Below are 25,367 nucleotides of genomic sequence, written 5' to 3' on the forward strand. Positions count from 1 at the left end.
CGGTTGATGTTCGGACATATACATTTATACTATGCTTGTCTTATTTACAATAACTAGTATATGGTTGTAATTATCCTCTCGACATGGGATGCTTACTCTCTTATGCCGAGTAAATGTCTAAATTTGAAGCCCTTCACCGGTATATGGTGACGTCTCTATATGAGTGAAAATTTATCGAATGGGACGTAAGACTACATACAGTCAATCAATCCATATCAATCAAATGAAGGGATATTTCGAATATTAATTTTTTCTTCCTGTCTCTAATAAAAGCAATAATGTGCTTAATCCCTGATAAGCTAAAGAATCAAACCCGTATTGATATATATGAAATCGGGAATTTTTTTGGAGGTTTCTGTGCTAAAGATCCTTAGGCTAGACTATTTAGTAACTGTTAATAAAAAATATATCATTTTCACTACCTAATTCATACCAAAACTGCATACAGAATTATTTTCCTCTTTTTCATTCATATTTAATACATTTTCAACTCCTGTGCCTGATCATCATTCTTGCATACTTCAAAGAACGAATAGCATTTCCAAATTTGTGCCGAACAACAGAGGTCCATGTTTCGACAGCAGTTTTGTGATAAGGTCCGATTAGATAGCAATTTAGACAGCCTTTGAACCACCATCCACCTTTATTAACCACAGCACATGAACTACTCCATGTGGCGTTGTCTTGATCTGTCGTGGAAAACAGTCCCTCATTTTGAATTACTAGACTATCCCCTGAAACGAATTTATGTTCTGTCAATATTTATTGTTCATATTTTTAAATAAAATAAATACTATTTCCGACTTTCAATTACTTTGACATCATTTCTTTTATTTGATAAGCATATTCATTAATGGTAAAACATAAAGATTAGGCGATTTTTAAAAAAGGAAGACGTACATATATCGTTTTATTCTGTTGTTGTACCCCGCTTTCAATGAAAGTGGGGGATATAAATTTGGGTTTGTCCGTCCGTCCGTCTGTATTTCTGTCTGTCTGTAACGCTTTCGTTTCCGCGCGATATCGAGAACCCTTTGAGCTTTCGCAATGAAATTTTGCACCGCAACACGCTATGGTCTAAAAAAGAACTCTATTGATTTTGAGGTTTGTCTGTCTGCAACGCTTTCGTTTCCGCGCGATATCTCGAGAATCCTTTCAGCTTTTGCAATGAAATTTTACACAACAACTCCCTGTGGCCTAAGAAGGATTTGATTTAATTTGCTTCAATATACATGTATACAATTAATAATTCTACAAATATAGGGGGCAGTGTGACCCCCCCCCCCTCGAACTGCGCATGCTCTTCTTTTTCCCTAAGCAGGGGACACAAATTCTCTGAATTAGTTTGTTTCTTTTAAATCAAGTCTTATTACCTGCAGTTCCACTGTACCTATTAACTGTCAACTTGAATTTTTGGGATTCGTTTCCCACTGAAAATAATGAGTACTTGGCAAATGCTTTTGTGCCTGAGAAGTTTTGAAGGTCCACCCTCAGTTCCTGTTTTTCATTTGTCGTAAGGATGTGAATGGCTTTGTTACCTAGAAAAATATGTCATTTTTTTCAACATAATTATTATATAAAGTGTAACAATACTTTGTGTGTCGATTTACATGATAAAATGATAACATTGCGGAAAATTTAATAAAAATATAAATTACATCTTTAGTAATCAGATTTTAGAACTATTATAAGTAAGATAAAGACATCCAAAGTTTTGGACAATTTAAATGATCAAGACAAAAAAAATTACACAAAATAAGTTAAGAAATTATGTAATTATAAAATACTATATATATTTCGAAGGCAGTTTATAAAACTGTAATAGCAGCTTATGTTTGGTGTCATTTGTGCAATCTTTTTGGGGTTAAGGAAAGGTTATCTAGGTCTTAGAATAAGATTTACGCCAATTTATACTGTTTAAGCTTAATCAGTGAGGGATTACTTATTCAAATAATGGTAGCTTTTCAAGGACGGAGGATTGTTATTTTAGATGTTGATTTCTTGTGACTCTCCTTATCGCACTTATGTCTGTGACTCGTGTAGACAATCTACAGAAGCAATTAAAACATTCGTAAATTAGGGCATTTCTTGCCTTCACGCACAAATTTTAACAGCTCGGTGCTCTGAGACATTCTATGACGTTGAAATTCTTGACTTTGTTTTTAGGACCTGATCATCTATAATATATAATAATAAACCAGTCAGCACTTCTGTGATACAATTCAATTTTTTCCAAAAGGACATATAAATATTTTAGCAATAGGTAAAATATCGTATTTTTTTATGCGATAAAAGAGTTCAATTCATGAATTCACAAAAATAGTAACATTCTCTGTGAAACATATTTTATTGTGTCGCCTGCAGAGCAGAGCGGCACTTAGGGATCACTTTACCCGGCGTCTGTCTGTCTGTCTGTCTGTCAAGCTGTCTGCCCGTCTGTCACACCTTGTATCTCAAGAACTGTAATAGATATGGACTTGATATTTTGCACATACATTGCTTGGCACTATGGCATTTGTGCATTGCCATGGTTACCGATCTCATGACCCTTGACCTTTGACCTACTTTACAAAAAAGTTATAAGTGCCAATATACAGCACATTTTTGACATTTAAGGGGTAAGTCTATGCTATTTGGCATGTGCACTGATTGTCATAAAAATATGAAAACTACCAGCGTTACAATTCACTTGACCTTGACCTATGACCTACTTTGAAAAAAATACCCCAGAGAGTTTAATTTAACTTAAGACTTTTGAATTTTGAGAGGGGAGGGGGTGTTGATAATTGCATTAATACATGTTTATGAGCTCATAATACTGTACTTTGAAACTCTATGATATTCAGTTACCACACAAACTGAAATTTAAATATAATGAGAATACATCGGGATCGGTATCCCACAACAGATTGTGTAGAGTGACAATTGGTGTAAAGACTTTGAAACAGGTATTAAAACATGTAAAATGATAAATTATTATTTATAATAATTTCAACTTAACTATTCATTTGAGGGTTGGGAATCATATTTTCTTTGATTGTCAGACTCTATCGCAGTCTAATACTATGCATTGATGCCTTTTTTATGCATTCATGAACTATCATGCTAGTAGTAAATAAATAGATACATGTAACTACACTAAGATTTATTTACATCTTTATGAAGCTACAACACATGCGTTCCTTGGAACACTCTTAATCATATAACTGTATACAATGTACTTTTATTGATTTTTTTTTTTTTTGGAAAATATGTATATTTTTATCTGCAAAGTTTTATTGGTTTCATACAAAAAGCACCCAAAACAGAATTTGTCCGCTAACTTTTCTTACAACTTTTGCATGTAATCCCAAACGATCTCATTAAAATAATATCTTAAAACTCAAAACAAAAGTATAAAATGCAAATTAATCTTTTACCTGGAGATCTTCTTGACATAGGTCTTTGAAAAGACTTGAACATTGTAATATTTGGGACCAATAAATATTCCCTTCTTTAACCTGTTAATGATATCTCATGATTGGAATTAAAGTAAAAAATTACTTCAAAACTAGTAAATGTTATCAGATAACTGGACATTTTCCAAACGCAAGACATACATAAATATAACGACGCAATCAATGAAAATCTACCGTATATACTCGCCTATAAGTCGGTTTTTGGGGAATTAAACTTTGGTCCAAAACTTTTTATCTGACATATACGCGAGTTATAAAAAGATTGGTATTTAAGCAAGTTAATCCCTCTAATTTAAACTTGAAAAATACAACCGACTTATAGGCGGACCGACTTATAGGCGAGTATGTACGGTAATCTGTGTTTGTGGACATGTCGACCTTATTGAAATGAATAAATAATATAATTGCGTACCTAGTCAGTATTCTTCATTGACGTTCCCAAAACCGTCTTTGTTCGAATCCCACGGTCTATAAAAATCGACTGATCCGTTAATCCTTCTCTGAATAACCTTTTTTTTAAATTAGCTTAAGTAAAGATGCGAAATATCTATGAAAACGGTAAATATGTACATGTCAAGATCTGTACTCTTGGTTGGTATAATCCACGTTTAGCTACAAATAAAAGTGATAAAAATATAATTTTCTGAGAAATACGGTACATGAAAGATTATTATACCTCTGTGAATTTTTTCTATATAAAAATATGACGAAAAAACCTGCTCTTTTTCCTAAACAACTCCTACTCTGGAATAGTTTTTATGCTATTTGCCTATTGCGCAGGTATGTTAAGGCAGTGCCCAAATCATTTTTCGGCGAATTTAGACTTTTTTCGTAAAATTTAACATTGATAAATCGGAAAAACCATAGATAAAACATTTACCATTATAAAACATTGTATAGACGTCATTGAGTCTTAGGCTAAAAGAAGCACTCCATTACGACGTCATCACGTGACATCTATAAATAGAAAAATTGCCTTAACGAAAAAGTGAAAAGTTCAACACTACCCCGGGGATAATTCATTTCTTTTTGTGAAAATAATTATGTAAAAACATCAGTGTGTCATGAATAGTGCTGCTAGAATCCTACTCTCCCGACACAGAAAAGAATATTCCAAAATTTCGCATGAAACCTTACCAAAATTTTTACATTTTGTTCATACGATCAAGAAATTGTCATCAATTCATGTTAACCACACGATTCTAGCAGCACTTTCCAAGTATTATAGAATACAGGCTTTTGATACAAACAAAAATTATGTTTCAAAGTATGCGGCGTAGTGTTGAACTTTTGCATTTTTGTTGTTAGAGAACGACAGGGAAAAGGCTGATCGGGACTTCAAAACACTGCCCGTCTTCATTTTAAGGAAACATGATAAGAATAAATTAGCGTACCTGATTCTTAATCTTTAATTCCTTGTGAAGCACATATGACATTCACGGTATATGCTTTAAAACTACCATTTCATATATTTGATTACATGAATTCTCGACACGTTATGTTTAACTCGGCAAATATTTGATCAATACTTATGACGTCATGGGTTTGGTATTTAACCCCTGCGATAAATACTTAGCTATTTATACCACCCAAAACGACAAGATTTAGTTTATATTATATTTTTGAATGATTTCAATTATTCCTTGGACCTGAAATTAAACTTTAAATACAGATACAGTCCCTGAAACGTTCTACTTTCCCACTTGAACGGTGAGCGAACGCTGAACGAACGGTGAACGAACGCTGAACGAACGCAGAGCGAACGGTGAGTGAACGATGTGTGAACGCTGAACGCAACTTGGTGAACGATGTGTGAACGGTGAACGGTGAGCGAACGCAGAACGCGAACGGAGCGCAAACGCGAACGCAAAGTGAACGGTGAACGAACGGTGAACGCAAGATGAACGATATATTCGGAATGCCTCTGATCTTTTCCTTGCATTGAAACTATATTATTGTATTATACTGTCAGGTGCAAAAAAAAAACAAAACAAAACAAAACAAAACAAAACAAAACAAAAAAGAAACAAATAATAAATAAGTAAACAAATTAATGAATGAATAGATAAGTCAATAAAATAAATTCTCCAAAATTGTCCTAAGAAAGACGATGCATGCACATTAAGTTTTTAATCACACGATTTTTATCGCATTAAACATTGCAATTGTTGCCGAACCCTGAAGTATAAAAGATATTGTTTTTAGTTGGAAAATAAAAATGTTTATTCTTATTTGATAACAAATCAGAGAAAACTGTTTATGATTTATAGAATGAATTAAAGCGGTTGTAACTTATATTCATATATATATCATCGTGTCAAGGCGATTTCGTGTAAAGTAATGAAAAAAAAAATAATTACATTTATACGCTCGTATTTTAGATTTTTAATACAATAATATATTATGTGTCATTTCTATTTTTCATTATGATTTATTGAGCAGACGTCTACATGTATCTCTAGATGGCCGTGATTATACTCGGACAAGATGATACAAAGATACATATTCATATTATTTGTTATAAATTCAATTTTCAGAACATGATATTTAAGTAATATGGTGTTATAGTTTTTATTAAACAGACAAATGAGAGAGAGAGAGAGAGAGAGAGAGTACTATTCAGTTTTAGCCCCCCCTTTCAGGCTTCACCAAATGTTTGTATCTATATCAAACAAAAAACTCTGAATTTTTTTCTAAATATATCAGACAGTGAAAGAAACTTTTTTTTTTATCAACAAATCGTATCCATTTGTTTGACAGTCATACTCGTTTTTATTTTCCTGCTTCAAGTTCACACGAAGTCCACGTGCTTGTCCTGTCAATCAAAATCATTCGACACTGTGCAGGTGTGAAAGTTTCGTCACATCGAAGACGAAGTGCGAGTATTTCCAACAAGTTATTGTTTTGAACATATTTTATTGCCAAGCAAAAGGATAAGAAACAAGTTCTAACAACTTACGAGTTCTTCTCCTTAATAAAACACATATTTGTCATGCAAAATAATAATGAAAACATATACAAATAAATGCAAATAGTATAGTATATCTAGCTAAACCTACAGGATTCATTTATGAATCTGTGAACAGCGGCAAAAATGCCAATGTTTAACTCTAATGAAAAGTTTTCGTTGCCCCAGAGTAGTAGATGTACATCTATGATATCTAAATCAAGTCGAAAAAGAAGGTCAAAAAGATTATTTCGAGCATTAAGATATTTTTTACAAACAAAGAAAAAATGATAGGCATCTTCTTGTTTACCACAAGAACAATAAGGATTGTCAATAATATTACGTTTATATAAATCTTGGTTCAATACACAGTTGTGCCTTAATTTAGTATGGATTATGTTTGTAGTGCGTTTACCAAATAAAAAATAGGAAGGTGCTTTTGGAGCATTATCACTTATAATCTTAGGAAAAGAATTAACTGAGTTGGCTTCTCTTGTATCTGTATCCAATAAATTCCATCTTTTAACAGCATCAGGTACAAATGATTTGTTAAATATTTCTAACCTGCCTCTTGGAATATTTAATTGATCTTTGTTTCGTGTATTGTATCTTGATATTTGTTCTCTTTTCTTTGGGACTATATCACGAATATATTCCGGTACATCACAATTGTTAATTTTAAACATTGTAATCATTTTTGCTTGGTAACGACGGTTTTTCAAAGGTACCCATCCTGTTTCAAAATAAAGTGATTCTCTTGAGGCTAGTATCGGAAGACCAGTAACTATCCTAGCGGCCATTAGTTGTACTTTTTCAAGTTTTTCTACATCAGATAAAGAGCAGCCATCCCGGACAATTGAGGCGTATTCAAGTGTTGGTCTTATAAATGTTGTATACAGTAGGGAAAGATTTTTCCTACCTATTGAAAATTTTAATTTCTTTAATAGCCCCAATTTTCTATATGCATTATTTACAATACTATCAATATACTCAGACCAGCTAAGATTTTGTGACAATAAAATACCCAAGTGGCGATGCACCGATACATACTCCAGTGTATTGCCTTGGAAATACAAATTTGGTAAAACTGATCTATTTTTTAAGGAAAAAAATACAACCTTTGTTTTTGATGGATTAAATCTTAAAAGCCATTTACTCGACCATTTATCTAAAACATCAAGATCATGGTTTAACGTTTAATGTTGTAGTGAATTGTCATCAGCAAATAATCTGCACATTGAAAGCATATTTTCAGCAACATCATTAATATATATCAAAAATAAAAGAGGACCTAGAACTGAGCCTTGAGGCACACCTGCATATATATTGAGGTTCGATGATAGAAGATCTTTATACATAACTTTTTGTGATCTATTTCTCAAGTAACTAGTAAACCATTGTAAAAGATCGCCAGATATTCCATACGTTTGTAATTTGAAAAGAAGACCCTTGTGCCATACTCTGTCGAATGCTTTAGAGAGATCACAAAAAACCATACAACACGATTTTCCTTCATCTATGCTTTGTACAATACTATGAAATGTTTCTAGAAGTTGGTACACAGTAGAGTGACCAGGTAAAAAGCCCGCTTGATATCGATAAAATAAACTGTTACAATGAAAATGATTATACACATGTTTGAAAATAATTCTCTCCATAATTTTGCTAACACAGCTTAACAATGATACAGGTCTATAATTAGACACTAACGAAGGATCATCTTTTTTAAAGAGAGGTAATACATGAGCTACTTTCCACATGGCTGGGAAAACATTCTCTGACAATGATTTATTAAATAACATAGCTAATGGTTTTGAAACAGTAGAAACAGTGTTTTTTAGCATTTTGTGACTGATACAGTCGGGACCTATAGCTTTATTAACAGGAAGTATAGAAATTATATCGACTACCTCTTGTTCATCAATTATGATATTACTTAGTTTGTCACTGAAGTTATAACATTTATTTTTATCATTTCTAGATTTGATTCCAACATTTGAATAATAAATTAGTAAAATACATTGGGCATTAACACTTGAATGTGAAACATACTCTCTGCCAATTTCAAATACCACCGCCGACACGTGTACATTTTGATATATTATTGTTTTGTGACTTTTTTAGATGCATGTTTGTTTTGAGTCTGAAATTTTTGTTCTAAAAAAGACCGTAGCTTTTTTTAAATGTTAATTCAAATATTCTGGAAATACGGTACTGACTAAGTCACCGATTTAGGGGGAAAAGGGGGGGGGGGTATTAATCATATCGAATGGCAAACATGTAAAGTTACGGTGAAGAAAGATTTTTTTTTTGTCTATAAAAATAGACTTTACATATTACAGTAGAGAAATTCTGCAGTGCATTACATTTTAAATAAATATTCCCTTTAACCACACTATCATTTTAATTCGTTCTAAAGATAATAAATTAACAGGATATCCGCAGTACTATGTATAGTTCTATAATATTTTCTGTAGTAATTGAAAAAAAAAAAGTAATAGAAATAAATATTTTCGTAATTTTGCTGCGTAATTATTTGACTTGAATAATTATATCTCCATTAACGATTTGTCGTCTTTAACAAAACAACAAAATGTTGCAGTGCTTGAAGTATTTGCACATTGTTAGATAAATTAGTTAAATTTAATATTTCAGCATCGTTCTACATAGGTACAGAATGTGCTTGTAACAACATTTATTTTCCAGAGTAATTTAATAAATAACCTAACAGCTAAGTTAGAATAATAAAAATATATATCGTAGATATTTTTCCTCATAAAATAATGATTCTTCAAACACGATATGTTAGTTAATAAATTTAAAAAAAACTGTAACTCCTTAACTACAAAAAGATAAGTCCTTTCACTTCGGAGTTCCGAATGACAATGAAAACTGAACGATAGGTGAACGGTGAACGCAAGGTGAACGCAAAGTGAACGGAACGAAGAGCGAACGCTGAACGCTTTGTGAACGGTGAACGCGAGCGCACGGTGAACGGTGAACGCAAAACTGTGAACGGAGAGCGAACGGTGAACGCACGGTGAACGAACGGTGAACGCACGCTGAACGAACGGTGAACGAACGGTGAGCGAACGGAAAAATGGGAAAGTAGAACGTTTCAGGGACTGTATAAAGAAATCCTTATCTCTAAAGTTCACGTCATACAGCTTACTGTGACATTATATTGTATAGGCATGTAGGCATGTAGGGTATCTGGGTATAGCCTTAACATACCCGCATGTGAAAAAGTCATTTAACTATTCACCGGTAGCGTTCTGTTTCCCTCGTTTTTCATCTCAAACTATCTGGTTTGTGGTATAGTGACGTATCCGGTTTGTGACGTAACAAAAGTTAAGTCGGCTTCGTATAATAAATCACCTATTTACTGACTATTTCTGTAGACTGTGTCACACAAATTTCTGAATACTAACTCTGATACTTGCTGAAGTTTTTCACTGTAAGTCTGTAGTGGGACAGAAGAGAAATGTCCACAGAGACTGGAGTGTCCACTTTGACGAATGTGTTCAGGTGTTTCCAGTTCCAGGGAGTTAATTTCAGTAGAGACTCAACATTTCCTGAAATAAATACTAGTATTACACAAACCAATGGTAGACGATACCTTATACAAACAAGAGGCCCAGGGGCCATATCGCTCACCTGAGCGCTGTGGCTAAGAAAAAAGCAAAACGCAGGGGTAATAAGGAAGCATACAAAATATTCTACCTTGACTTAATCAGATCTACATTATGACGTCATAGTAGGCGAGATGACGTCAATTTTAGAATACAAGTTTTCGTAATATTCGTATTTAGAGATGTAATTTAACTCTAGAAAATGAATAGAAACGTGTAAACATTAACAAAAATAAAATGTTTTTATTTTGTTATGCTGTATCTGTAATTTTGATTAAAATCTACCACCGATGACGTCATATGTGTACTTCAAGTAACTTGGGAATTGATCATGTCGTGTAAAGAGAATTTGGCTAAGATGGCATGTACAAAGATACGTAAAATGGAGTTTAAAAGCAAATATCCTGAATATTTTGTGAAATTCATATGGAGTTCAGTTACTAAAACAGGTATGCTAATTTATTTTCATCGATTGTATTCTCTTCGAAGACAGTCAGCTATATACGTATCCCGGTCGGCCTTTCCTCTGTCATTTGTGACAAAAATAATGCAGCAGAACAACAATAAGCTGTATATTTCAAAACATAAGATTTGTACAGATGGAAAGTTTGCCTCCTAAAATACTTGGAAAGTGCTGCTAGAATCCCGAGTTAAGCATGGTTTTACGAAAAATCTCAGTTTATATGTATAAAATTCAAAACATCGGGTAAGGTTTCGTGCGAATGTGTGGAATTATTATTTTACTGACGGGACAGTGGGATTCTAGCAGCACTTTTTAGGCAAAATAGATGTTTTCCAACTATATTATTTACTCAAAGAAATTATTACACTTCGGGGTATTGTTGTTCTGTTAGCTTTTTTACTAAGGAAAAATTCGCTATTAATAGAAGTCACGTGATGCCATGGTGGTGGTGCACGTCTTTGCGTTAGACACTCTTTTATCTTTATGCAATAGATAATAATAGTTTACATTTATCAGCGGTTTTGGTAAATTATCAAACTTAATTTTCTTTAAAAAGTCTAAATTTCCAGAGAATTGACCTATATGCTTCCTTAACATACCCGCGAAATCAGTTTAGTAATGAAAAGCTTTTTCCTACATACTCCTATGTTAAACTTTGATTGTCCATTGTGGCTCCACCCTACCCCCAGGGGGTCATGATTTGAACAAACTTGAATCTATACCACCTGAGGATACTTTCACATATATATGACCAATCATGGCTTTGCTGTTCTTGAGAAGAAGATTTTTAAAAATTTTTCCTATATATTCCTATGTTAACTTATATCGTCTATTGTGGCCCCACCCTACCCCCTTGGGTCATGATTTGAACAAATTTGATTTTACACGACCTGAGGATGCTTCCATATAAATATGACCAATCACTGCTTTGCTGTTCTTGAGAAGATTTTTGAAGATTTTTACTATGTATTCCTATGAAAAACTTTGATCGTCAATTGTGGCCCCACCCTATCCCCGGGGGTCATGATTTAAATAAATTTGAATCTAAACCACCTGAGGATTCTTTCACATAAATATGACCAATTATGGCTTTGTTGTTCTTGAGAAGAAGAATTTTTAAGATTTTTCCTATACACTCCTGTGTTAAACTTTGATCGTCCATGTGGCCCCACCCTACCCCCGGGGGTCATGATTTGAACATATTGATTCTACACCAACTGACGATGCTTCCATATAAATATGACCAATCATAGCTTTGCTGTTCTTCAGAAGAAGATTTTTAAAGATTTTTCCTATATATTCCTATGTTAAACTTTGATCGTCACTGTGGCCCCACCCTTGCCCCAGGGGTCATGATTTGAACAAACTTGAATCTACACTACCTATAGCTAACAATGATTCCACATGAGTTTCATCTTTCCTGGCCCATTGGTTCTAGAGAAGAAGATTTTTTAATGATGCCATTAATTTTTTGCTTTTTCGTAATTATCTCCCCTTGGAAGAGGACATGAAGCTTCATTTGAACAAACTTGAATCCCCTTTACCCAAGGATACTCTGTGCCAAGTTTGGTTGAAATTGGCCCAGTAGTTCTGTACAAGAAGATAAAAATGTGAAAAGTTTACAACGACGACGACAACAACAACAACAGACAACGGACAGATTTTGATCAGAAAAGCTCACTTGAGCCTTCGGCTCAGGTGAGCTAAAAAGTAATCAATCACATCGCATATCCATTAATTTTGAATGTTTAAAAAATTGTTTAGTTTTATTTTATTTTATTTAAACCACAATGATAAAATAACTCAAAATACCTTTCAATTGGGAATGTGGTCCAATACAAAAAACACTAACAAAATGGATAAAGAAGCAACACACAATATACATATTTTTAGTTATGTCTGCATATGCATGTACATTCACTGAAATATTCCACATATACTTTAGTTTAACTCAATTAAAATGTAATGTGATATAATAAAGTTTATATTCTCTGAATAAACTAGGTTATTTTGAGCACATAATTACTCACTATAGTAAGAACGATAACTCGTACTTTTCACAATTATGCAACTGGGCATGCTCAAGGGTAACTTTCTTTTCCTGCTGAACAAGAAAGCTGCTAGGTGCCATAAATTTAACTCAAAGAAAACTTCTTAGTAGATCCAAAGCATCACGAAGAGAAAGTTTGTTTAATCAATCGGATGTTAATTAACAACAATTATTTGAATTGTTTAATATGAAATTGAGTCTTTTTAGTTAAGTTTTCTTAAATTTATTCTAAGGAAAAGCTGCTCAACCTGGTAGGTCAGCCATGTTGTAAAAAAAAAAAAAAAAAAAAAAAAAAAAAAAAAAAAAAAAAAACTTGAAAATATTTCAATAAATTTTACAGAAACAAATATAATTTCAATGAATTATTTTATGCTTGAGTAATAAATAAATAAATAAACAATGAATAAAAAAAAATAACATAAAATAAAATAGAATAAAATATGTTGCTTTTGTTTTATGAGCCATGTTGAGAGCCAATATAGCAAGAGCATCGAAGGCAAAGAGCCATATGCCCGGCCACCACCAAGGACTTCTGTTGAGCGTAGTATAGTAGCCACCACGGTGACCACCCAGGCATCCCCAGTATCATCCACTGAACCCATCATTCCGACAGTCACAGGTCTCCATTCAGAGGCTGCTATTTCAGTGCCACCAAGAAGTTACGTGGTCAGCCATAGATCGTTAGCCCAATCAGTACCCTTGCAGCCTGTTTATGAGACGGGAGACACCCAGACTCCTGTTGCACAGACTTTACCCACCCAGCCGACAGTGGAGCCACAGTTGCATATACCAACAGCTGGCACTACAGCAGGTATAAATTGTCAACTTGATATCGATAGGCCTACACCTTTTCAGAGTGTAGTATCAATGCTTGGTGCTCATGTCTCTTAGGCATTGAAAGAAAAAATCTGGAATAATGAGTATGTTGCTCTGAACAAATTGCTAATCAAAGAACCAGTTTCAGATGTTCAGCATCACATTGTTTATCATGATGGATTAATTCAAGTTAAACCTAAGTACAAAGATGAGAAAATTGTGTCCATTTCACAATGGACTGATGCTTTTTTAATTTTTGCCTCCATTTACTGTGCCAAGCACTCTGCACAAGCTATGAATTTATTTCGTTACATGGCAACAATTAGAAAAGGTGCAGAGCGGTCACCCAACTCTTATGGTTGGAGGGATTATGACATCCAGTTTAGGCTGAAAAAATCAATTGATTCTTATCTAAGTTGGGGTTCTGTTGATGCTGAATTGTGGTTGTTTTATATGCAGCCTACTATACAAAACTATAATCAGAATCCCCCAAAACAATTTGAATGTTACTCTTACAACTTTCAGGGTGCATGTGAAAAACACAATTGTAGATTTTTGCACATTTGTGTGAAATGTAATGGATCGCATCCTTCTTTAAATTGCAGATCTTCCCAGAATAACAATGTCAAACAATTCCCCCAGTTTAGGCCCGCACTACAGCAGTTCCGCCCGAGATTCCCACAGTGAGCAATACGACCTACACAATAAATTATTAGAGATGGGCCATACTCCAATTAAAACTAACAATCTTCACAAATTATTAATAAATTATCCTGACAGAAAAGTTGCCAACATATTAGCGCAGGGTTTTCAGAAAGGGTTTTTGTTAAATTATCAGGGCCCTAGAATAAGGGTTGAATATAGGAACATGAAGTCTGCAGTTCAACATTTTAATGATTTAGAAGAAAAGGTTAAAAAGGAACTTGGATTGGGTAGGGTTTTAGGTCCTTTTTCAGCCCCCCCCCCCAAATATCAAATTTAAGATGTAACCCAGTAGGTTTATTACCTAAAAAACATGGTGGATGGCGCATGATTACCAACCTGTCGGATCCTTATGGTGATAGTGTTAATGATAACATAGACCAGCAAGCATGTACTGTCAGCTATGCTTCATTTGATGATGCAATTAACATAATCCAAACCAAAGGAAAAGGGGCCCTTATGGCAAAGATGGACATTTCCAGTGCATTTAGGCTTTTACCAATAAATCCTCAGGAATTTTGTCTGCTAGGTTTCAAGTTTAACAATTCATACTATATTGACAAGTGTTTGCCAATGGGGTGTTCAGTTTCTTGTTCACTGTTTGAAAAATTTACATCTTTTTTACATTGGGAATTAGAACAGAGGTCGCAAAAAGATGGTATTGTTCATTACTTAGATGATTTCTTATTTGTTGGATCAGCTAACTCTAGTGAATGCACAGAATTAATGCATCATTTTCAAGAATTGAGTCAATTTTTAGGAGTTCCTATTGCACCAGAAAAAAAGCAAGGTCCTTGTACAAAAATGACATTTTTAGGGTTAGGAATTGATTCCATGCAAGAGACAATATTCGTTCCAAAAGAAAAAGTTGATGAATTGCTTGAAAAGATTAAGTATGTTCAGTGTAGTAAAAAAGTAACAAAGAAAGAATTAGAAAACTTGCATCACTTGCATTTGTTGTAAAAGCATTACCGGCTGGTAGGGTATTTTGTAGGAGAATTTACGGGGCACTACAAGGTGTTGATAGATCTTTTCATTTGATTAGAATATCTAATGAAATTAAGTTGGACCTTCAGATGTGGGTTGAATTTCTGCAAAATTTTAATGGACTAACTTGGTTTCCTTCTGTAGATTGGTCAGATAGTGATTCGCTGCAATTTTATACAGACAGTTCTGGATCGTTTGGGTGTGGTGTTGTTTTTGGTGATGAATGGAGTGTGTTAGCTTGGCCGGAAAGTTGGTCCCAGGAGATAAGGAGGGATATTACTTTGTTAGAACTTGTTCCAATAGTGTTGGGTATTATTATTTGGGTAGACAAACTAGCTTCCAACAAATTGTTATTGCATGTAGATAATTTAGCACTTGTTCACATAATTAACAACAAAACATCAAAAAATAAGAGAGCTATGGTTCTGTTAAGAGCTTTGGTCCTCAACACCCTGCAGAATAACAATCAGATCAAATGTCAACATATTCAAGGTATTAAGAATGATAAAGCAGATGCTATATCTCGTTTTCAGTTTTCGAGGTTTCATCAGCTGGATCCTGGGGCTCGGCATTATCCCTGTCCAGTTCCTATGCAATTTTGGCAAATTATTCATCAATTGTAGAGAACCTTGTAGACGCTAGTATTTCGGGCAATACAAACAAAGTTTATAAGCAAGGCATTCAAGCCTTTATTAAATTTAGGGTAGATAATTCTTTTCCACAATTATGGCCTCCTCCTATTGACCATGTCATGAATTTTGTTGCATACATGTCAGAGAGGAAATGTGCCTTTTCGACTGTCAAGTGTTATCTGTCAGGTTTAAGTTTTCTTATAAACGTTCATGGCTGGCCAAATGCTGTGGAGTCATTTTTAATTAAGAAATTGCTAACTGGTTACAAAAGGTTGACAGTGTCTAGTGATATTAGAAGGCCTATAACCTTGCACCTATTACTTCGTATCATAGATACCTTGCCATATGTGGCACGTTCTTTATATGAGGCGACATTATTTCAATGTGCCTACTCAGTAGCATTTTTTGCATTGCTTAGAGTCAATGAAGTGGTTGACCTTCAATATGATAGTGTTCAATTGTTAGAAGACTAGGTTAGTCTCATGATTAAATGTTCCAAAACTGATCAAATGCACAGGGGTTCATCAGTAAAAGTCCCAAAGCATGCCCAGTCATTAATTTTGTTTACATTACTGCAAAAATTTCTTGCAATGCGGCAGACAATTTTATCAACTAAATTCTTTGTTCATTTCAACTCCAAACCTTTGACTCATTATCAGTTTTCAACAATGCTCAATAAATGTTTATCATTTTTAAATATAAACACCTCTGTTTTTAAATCTCATTCCTTTAGGACTGGTGGGGCCACACATCTTTATTTAAATGGTATGAGTGAAGCCGAAATCAAAATCATTGGCAGATGGAGTTCCGCTGCCTATAAGTCATACATAAGGCCAATTGTTTAAAAGTTTGATAAAGAATTGTAAAAAAAAAATTGTTTCAGATTACATATGGATCATTTGGATCAATATTTTGTTGTTTTGTTAATAGATGTGAATAAATGGCCATGACAAGCACGCCAAACATTAATTATTAGTTATGTCTTAATTAGGTAAGGTCAGTAAGGTCTTTAGGATAATTATCAAATTTCTTATAAATTCTATTTATTTGTCATTCAATGGTAAAGTCAATAATGATTTGTAAGGGGCGCCTTGGTGTCTAAAAATAATAAAGTTTATTTTCTCTGGATAAACTAGGTTATTTTGAGCACATAATTACTCACTATAGTAAGAACGATAACTCGTACTTTTCACAATTATGCAACTGGGCATGCTCAAGGGTAACTTCCTTTTCCTGCTGAACAAGAAAGCTGCTAGGTGCCAGAAATTTAACTCAAAGAACCCTCCCACCCTCTCCAAGTTATAACTTGTGCGGAAAAGCTTGGCCTTAAAATTTGGTGTTTGTTTAACCTTATAAAATGTATGTACTGATAAGCTAGTTAAGCATTGTTCAAGTTTTACATGTTTGCAATATTTGTAGAACAGAAATTTTGGTTTTTTTCAAATTTATATTTTCAGCGTCATGGACCATTACATTGATTGATCATATGCATATCAACAAAGACCGAAGCTGGAACCGATGATTATGCGCCAGTGACTGTAAAAAATTATGTTTTGTGTCACTATAAAGACAATATTAATGGCAGAATTTTGCATAGAATGCCACTTCCATGGGGCACTGTTTTCTCCAGGTCCCTTGGGTCAAGGTGGTATTTCTACTGCTTTGAGTTGTTTGTGTATATGCTGCCACATCGATTTGAAGATCGGCGCATATTTTGTTGTTTTGTTAATAGATGTGAATAAATGGCCATGACAAGCACGCCAAACATTAATTATTAGTTATGTCTTAATTAGGTAAGGTCAGTAAGGTCTTTAGGATAATTATCAAATTTCTTATAAATTCTATTTATTTGTCATTCAATGGTAAAGTCAATAATGATTTGTAAGGGGCGCCTTGGTGTCTAAAAATAACAGTCCGTGACAATGTATGTATATAATGATATATTTATTAGAAAAATTGTGAGGGCGTTGCCAAATTTTGACACACTCAAAGCTTTTTAAATATGGAAAATCACATGAAAAGTTCAAATTAATACATAGCAATAAAAGTGCCGATCACATTGGATACACAGTCCTAACCATGATATAATTTGTATTTTTTATAATTTGAGATAAAATCGTCTTTAGGTACATAATGTATTAGCTTCTGAATATTAAGTTGAACATAAAAATTTTAATTTGAAATATTTAGTTTAAAACAATGAGCATTTTAAAAAACGAGTATCATTTTCAAAATGGTACCGAAAAACAAAGGCATATGTTTTGACAGCAGAATTATGATAAGGTCTGTTTAGGTCGCAATTTCGATAGCTTACGAACCACCATAAGCAGAATTATGATAAGGTCCGTTTAGGTCACAATTTAGATAGCTTACGAACGACCATCCACCTTTATAAACAATGTCACAGGATTTACCCCAAGTGTCATTGTTTTAATCTTTCGTTGAAAATATTATGTAATACCTGTTATGGTCACTTAGGCTAACCCCTTCAAAAAATCATGTTCTTTCGCATTCTTTGTTTGTAATTTTTAATAAAACAGAATTAATGTATTTTTTACCTATTATCGACGAATTTGTCATACCTTATTCTAATTTTATTTTAGTATTATTATTATTATTTGTATTTTGGTTAATAGTATTTTCATTCATAGGAAAAAATAAAATGTGGATAAGGCAGGAAATTAAACATTTTATATAATAAGAGAGAAGTCAAGTACATGTATGCTAAAAATTGAAAAATTTGACAACATTCGAAATTTGGTTAAAAAGAAGTTGAAGAAAATAGTACTAGATAATTCTAAAGGCAAAACTATGGAAAAAGTATCCAAATTCACAGAAAACTCCAAACTATATTAATTTGTACAGTAAAATAAAACACAATCTTAATATGGAAGAATATCTTATGCTTGAAAATAGTTTCAAGAATAGACAATTACTAAGTTTCGAACAAGTGACCACTGCCTACTGATTGAAACTGGTAGACATAAGAAAATACCTCGACAACAAAGATTATGCACTTCATGTAATGCTATTGATGATGAATTTCATTTCTTTTTACAATGTAATTTGAAGTATACAAGCAAGGAATATAAAAATCATGTTAGATAATTGTTCCTCATTCTATCTCAAATCACCCATACAGAAACTTGAATATATACTTAGCCCAACTATTGAAGTTATACCGGCTGTTTCCACTTTTATAAAACAATCATTAGAATTAAGAAATAAAAGGTCCACATCAGTGTAACATATAAGGAGTAAATTACTTAAATTGCGCCTATTGTATAAATACATTCATTGTTCTTTGTTGTTTTTTCTTATTATGAATTGTTTTGCTTGACCCATATGGGTGTATTATGCAATAAAGAATTATTATTAATATAATATTACCTGAAGTATCATTGTACCCGTTCACTGACACCTTGCATGTTGGGATTTGTTTTCGACAGAAAAAAATGAATACTTGGCAACCCAAAGTTTGAATGAAAACATGATTTTAAAGTTAAAACATTGCATTGAGTGTCGATTTACAAGCTTTTAATGATGAAATCGATAACATTTCATTAAAATATCCTTATATTTAGACTTTATGTAAGACATTTACTTGTAAACATATATAAATATACCCAAGTATCTGGCCGGTGTAAAGTTAGATTTCAAGGAATTGGAGGTATCAAAACATTCGGACCATTTATAGAAAGCAAAGATGTCCCTTAGGCAATGTATGTATATGAAATATATGGAATTCTGTTGTAAACTATGGAACTGAAAAACCTTCCATAGTCTTCCCATCTTGAATCTCCCCATAAATTCCCTCTTTACCGAGATGCGTGTGAATCGTACCTGTGTTAATGAATTAAATGATTTCCAATAATCAAAAATCATAATCCCTATAGTACACATTCTTGTTAATTTTGTTTTCGACTTTTAGCTTCAATTTGCAGTCAGTCGTCAAAGTCCTAACCTCAGACATCACTCACTGACCGAATCGGTAGGAACTGCCACCTTTCAACGACACTGTTATGCATGTTTTTATATCATACCATTTTTTTTTTTCTAAAACACACTTATTCAACTTTTAATTGTCTTGTTGTATATACTTTTATATTTAAATTTGCTGTGTTTTTCTACAAAGCCAACTGTGCAATTAATTTGAAAGCCATTTTGTGTATACTCACTCGTAGAAATATACACGCAGAAACTCGTGCTAAAGTGATGTCACACTGAGCCTATATAGACGTTAATAAAAGATGACGATATAAGGTAGCGAGAAATTCAAACATTGAGTGTATTATTGGTGCTTTCAAACTTGTAAAGTGTAAATATAAGAAATGTTTTTAAGTTTAGTTTGAATTATTGGTGTGTAAATCACACAGACTTGCACGTAGGCATATTTTTCATGAAGCGCTATGCCTACGTGACAAGTCTGTGTGATTTACAAACCAATAACTCACACAAAACTTAAAAACATTCCTTAAAACAGCAATCGATGCAAAAAAATTTACAAATAATATAAATCTGTAAACAGGGCTAAGACCAAGGTTCACTTTGGATTTTTTTACCCTGTGAATTTCTGAAAAACCAAAATTGCTCAGTTTTACTTTAAAATGCATTAAATTTCACTTGGACACTTGGCAACATCTTTATAAAATGACGAAATTTTCTCGCTAGTCCATGTATTATGATACCATGAATTGCCTTATTATCCTTAAGTGCTAAAAAGTTAAAAACCTTTTAGCCTAACTTCTGATCCAAAACGCAAGATGATTATAGTCCATGTTTTATTTTAGGGATCGAAGGTTGGACTGATATTTTATTTCTTGCCTGAAGGCACTCAAATACATCCATTTTCTTTAAATTCAGGAACAATTTCACAAAGCCTGTTTTTGATACATATCACTTTTTTTTTATACATATTGACTCTCAGCAGAAACTTTTTATAGGAAAATAAAGTACCAATTCTTTACTTTTTAATTATATATTTTAAATGGGACATTGGGTTTTCTTACATAATTATACAGAGCAAGAGTTAATTTCCCGAATTCACAAGTGTCACGAAGGATTTAAAGCTGAACACGACTAGAAAATAGGCATACGCAATATTAGTTTTATTAGCTCCGATATCACCACTGGAGTAAACCCTCCGGATTCGTTACACCTGACTGCTTTCTTGTCACGGGTACGGACGACAAGTGTTCGCGCTGGTTATCTTACAATATTTTAATTTTGTTTGTATTCTAGCCTCTGATGGTTAATATCCAAAAAGGAACACAAATTATTTCTGTATAACCTGGTTTGGTATGGGGACACACCCCCTGACAACCAGCTGAATCATTTGTATCCATACAATCCTCCCATTTCGAGTCCTCGGGATTCATGGAAAATAAATAAATGTACCTTTAACTTTAAAAAATAATTCGATCTTACCACATGTAAACAAACAATAAGGCTGCTAGGCCTATGTATCAGTTTTTACTTCCCCTCGCTTCCCATCACCTCCGTTACTACGGTGGTATTACTGAGCGGCAAATTTGAACTAATAAAAAGCAACGAAATTTTACACCCGTAGTTATTTAATGATTTTAAAATTAAATTATAAGGAATGACTCTAATTCTTGGCCATATTATTCGAGTATAACCTGGTTTGGGTCCGCGAAGCGGATTATAAAGCGTAAACTGACCCAAACCAGGTTATACTCGAATAGTCTGGCCAAGAATTATATATATATATATATATATATATATATATATATATATATATATATATATTAGATTAAATTCTAAAATTGAAACTACATGTAACAGCTTTTCTTTGCCAACTTTTAAATTGATTTCTGATACAGTTATAAATAGAAGAAATGTTTATAGCAGCTGTTAACTTTGATTTAGTAGGTTCACGTTGTCAATATTGATTTGACTTTTTTTTTGTTAAGTTCTTAAATCATCCATTAGATTATACATAATTATAATAAATACAGCAATAATAATAGTGCTAGTCAGTTAATCATAAAAATGTCATGAAAAAATAATTAAAACTTAAAGCAATAACTGTTAAAAGAAGTGTTGGAACATTTTGTATTGCTTCAATATATGACAAAAATGAATTTCAACTATAGTCCGAAACCAGTATTAGTATTTTCTCGATTCGCAATTCAACTAAAAATAAAAACAACACTACCTCAACGTAAATTTTAATATTTTAATTGCATAGATTTGAATTTAACTTATACACCCCTTCTCTCTCTCTCTCGCGAAAACACACCCTCACACACAGACACACACACACACACACAAGAAGATATTTTTAAACTATGCTTGGGACTGGCTCAGAACTAAAGGCGTTTTAGCAGTCTCCAGATATACTTTTCGCTGTACAAACTGTATTCCTTGCACAGTTCTGAGAATTCCGAAGTTTTCAACCTGATTCAAGAACCGAACCACATATTATCCTCACGTGGACTGTATCTTTCTTATTTAAATGTGATAATAACGTTTTTGTCTTTTTACAACAGCATCTCTAGCTGTATATTGTGATGTTTTTTCATGTTTTGAATGTAATCCGTGAATTTTTCTTCAGAGCAGGAAGCAAGAGTAAGATCAGCGATGTCTGTTTCTGGCAAATGTCCTTTATACACCTCTGTAAGTGAACTAGTGGAATATCTCTCAAGCACATAAAATATTACCCCTTTAATATAATCACATTTGTCTGTAACCACCATCCATTTTGCTTTTTTATTAATATTTTCCTTTGAAATCGCCTCTTTTATGAATAGGACAATTTTATACCACATTTTCATCCAGCAAAGAGCAAAGGTAACAATTTCATTTGGATATTTGCCAGTACTAAACTCAGGCCATATAAAACAAGGAACTTCGAACAAGTAACCCCATGTGTTCATATCTCTCGCAAAGAAGCAAGGCATATCAAAATGAAACAAGCAGTTAGCAAGGTAGTTCAGAACTTCAATTATGCACTTTGCGTCAAATCTTGAATGTGTGCATTTGTTTGTCCCGTAGACATGGAATAAAAAAGCCGTTTTAAGAACATATGATGACAAATTCATGCATTTTCCTGGAAAATTAATCTCCCCAATCATCAAAGATTTCAAAATTTTGTAGCATTCTTTGTGATGTGTGTCCATATTTTTCATTAATTCCAGTTCTAGTGCTGAGAAAGTAATAAACCAACAAGTTGGCTGTGGAAAATGTTCGATATGGCAGGATTTCGTGATGATGTGACAGCCATGTGTGAGAAGCAATTCTTTGAATTGTGAAGGAAAAGAAGGCTGAGAGGCTATGGTTTCTGGAGATGGGTGTTTTATAGCCATCATCATGTCCACTCCAATGGTTACATCATTCAAAGGAACTAGGCCAGCCTCTGTAGACTCCGATTGCGACATTAAAGGCTTTTCGGTATATTTAAACAGTAATTTTTGTTTTTCATTAACTTTTGAGCACAACTTTCCATCTGAATTTTCTCTACAAAATAGATCCGATTTGGATACAGATGAAATATTACTCCAAAAATCGGCCACAAGTATTTGTGGATTCCCTAAATAGTTTCCATACGTTTCCCTGTTCATGTGGCAATTACACATATATCTCTGGCCAAAGTGAATACCCCTTTTTAGTTGAAGCCTTGTATACCAAGGATTACACCCGTTATGCAGTATTAATTTGTCGGCTTCAGATAGTCCCTTTAAAATGACCATGAAGTCAAACTCGTCCGCTCTTCCAATTTTTGTCCCTTCATAAAAGCTTCCTGAGGGAATGATTTGCGAAATTTGGAAAATTGGCTTTGCTTCTCCGACCAGTTTACATGTTTTAGCGACAAAATCCCTCACACCTGATTCTATGAATTTCATAGTATTGTCTTCTTCTTGTAGCTTACATCTGGACTTGTACAGATGTTTAAGAAAGGCACGTTGCATAGCGTCGTTTTGATCTAAAGGTATGAGTTAAATGTAATGAATATAAAAAAGAAAGCCAATTATTTGGTGTGAATATGAACAGGACACTGGGTAAAGGTTTTTTTTTTTTTTTTTAAAAAAAAGTCAGTATAAATCATTAGGCTAATGTGACACAAAAGTGTTCATTCATTCATTTTTCCATCGTCAGAAGTGAAGATGTTTCGATAATTATTCTGTTTTTGAATTATAACACACACACACACACACAAACTCTCTCTCTCTCTCTCTCTCTCTCTCTCTCTCTCTCTCTCTCTCTCGCACATACATATGTACATACACACACAAATCTTAAATCTACATGTATGAAAAAGCTTCAGGCCATCACTGTTTAACTCAACAAAGAAGCGAGTACATACCCATTACTCTAAAACGTGAGAGGAAGTCACACCCTATTTTTTTTTTTTTTTTTTTTTTTTACACTTTTATACTACCTCTTTCATTTTGGTTCTGTATGGCGGCCCACATTTGTCACTTGAAAAGCCAAGGATAAAGTTGTATTTTCATCTTTCAATATATTTTACAGAGTTAGCTTGTAGTTGCTAATGAAGCTAAATTATATTTATTTCTTTCTATATTTTTATAAAAATGTGCATAATCGGGCTTCCTCTCAGCCATGACTCATTATTGGATGTCAGAAAGTGACAATGGTATCGCTGCTTCTTTGGACAGCTGTTGGATATAAATAAGTAATATTCGAATTTTCAGTCATTTTAAGTGTACATTTTGCCACTTAAATCATCACTCAACGAACACTGCACTGTGATTCAAGTGCTATTATTTAATATGATAAAAAAAGAACACGTACTTGACTGGATAATACCCAGTATATCGCCGGCTAGAACGCTACATTCGGAGTGGCGATCAGGCGTGACATGGCGGCCCTGGGACCCGTTTTACAAAAGAACTTACGACTAAGACCAAAAATTAATTCTGCTAATAACTTTTTAATTTACATTAAATAGAAAACGGTGTTAATATTTTTAAAAGATGTGTAGAAAGACACTTTTACGCTAGTAATTTTAAACAGAATAATTAATTTTGCAAAATTTTACAATCAACTGAAGTTTTTGATCTTAGTCGTAAGTTCTTTTGTAATACGGTCCCCTGGAGCGGAGAAAAGACCCACAAGGTTAGTAAACATAAAAGAACGAGGGCGCTTTGGATTGGCATTCGGCAGGAATCTGTATGAAAGTGGGTATCCTTAGAAAAGTGAATTTCTTTGTGCTTTCTAAATTAATATTTCTTCACTTAGGACAGTTATATTAGTTTAAGAGTTGTGCTTTATAGTTAAAATCAATTCATTACAATGTGTATCGGTAAAGATCCTCTGATAAAACTAATATCCAAATAACTGTATCTTACTCCCATTCGCAATGACCGTTTAGTGTAGGACAGCGCCGCGAGAATTCTATCGGCAGCGGAAGCAAAGTTTTTGACTTGCATAGATGGCCGAGCGGTCTAGCGTGCTGTTCCTGTACTGCTAGGAGACATTGGTCATCAGCAAAATTACCTTGTTAAAGTCACTTAGAATTCTACACACAAGTTGATATTAAAAGGATGCTGGAGTTCCTCGTTGACAACATTTATGTAGTGTTCAAAATCAAGTCTCCCAAAAAAAAAAACTTTTGGAATTTTGATGGGCACTAATTGTGCGCCTTTATTAGCAGACTGTTTTTATATTCCTATCAAGCAGATTAATATTCAAAAACT

The 25,367-nt window shown here is 33.5% G+C and overlaps 1 protein-coding gene and 1 pseudogene across 1 annotated transcript; both read right to left on the reverse strand.

The window, feature by feature from the left end:
- Positions 1–486: 486 nt before the first annotated feature.
- Positions 487–12,814, reverse strand: LOC133202956 (ficolin-1-like; annotated as a pseudogene).
- Positions 12,815–22,190: 9,376 nt separating this feature from the next.
- Positions 22,191–23,628, reverse strand: LOC133202957 (uncharacterized). The gene has a single exon (XM_061338810.1). The coding sequence runs from the start codon at positions 23,616–23,618 to the stop codon at positions 22,191–22,193; it is 1,428 nt and encodes a 475-aa protein (XP_061194794.1). The 5' UTR covers positions 23,619–23,628.
- Between the last annotated feature and the right edge of the window lie 1,739 nt (positions 23,629–25,367).

Source organism: Saccostrea echinata, unplaced genomic scaffold, assembly GCF_033153115.1.
Source record: "Saccostrea echinata isolate AGI-Se365-2 ecotype Australia unplaced genomic scaffold, CSIRO_AGI_Sech_v1 ptg000047l, whole genome shotgun sequence".
NCBI classification, from domain to species: domain Eukaryota; kingdom Metazoa; phylum Mollusca; class Bivalvia; order Ostreida; family Ostreidae; genus Saccostrea; species Saccostrea echinata.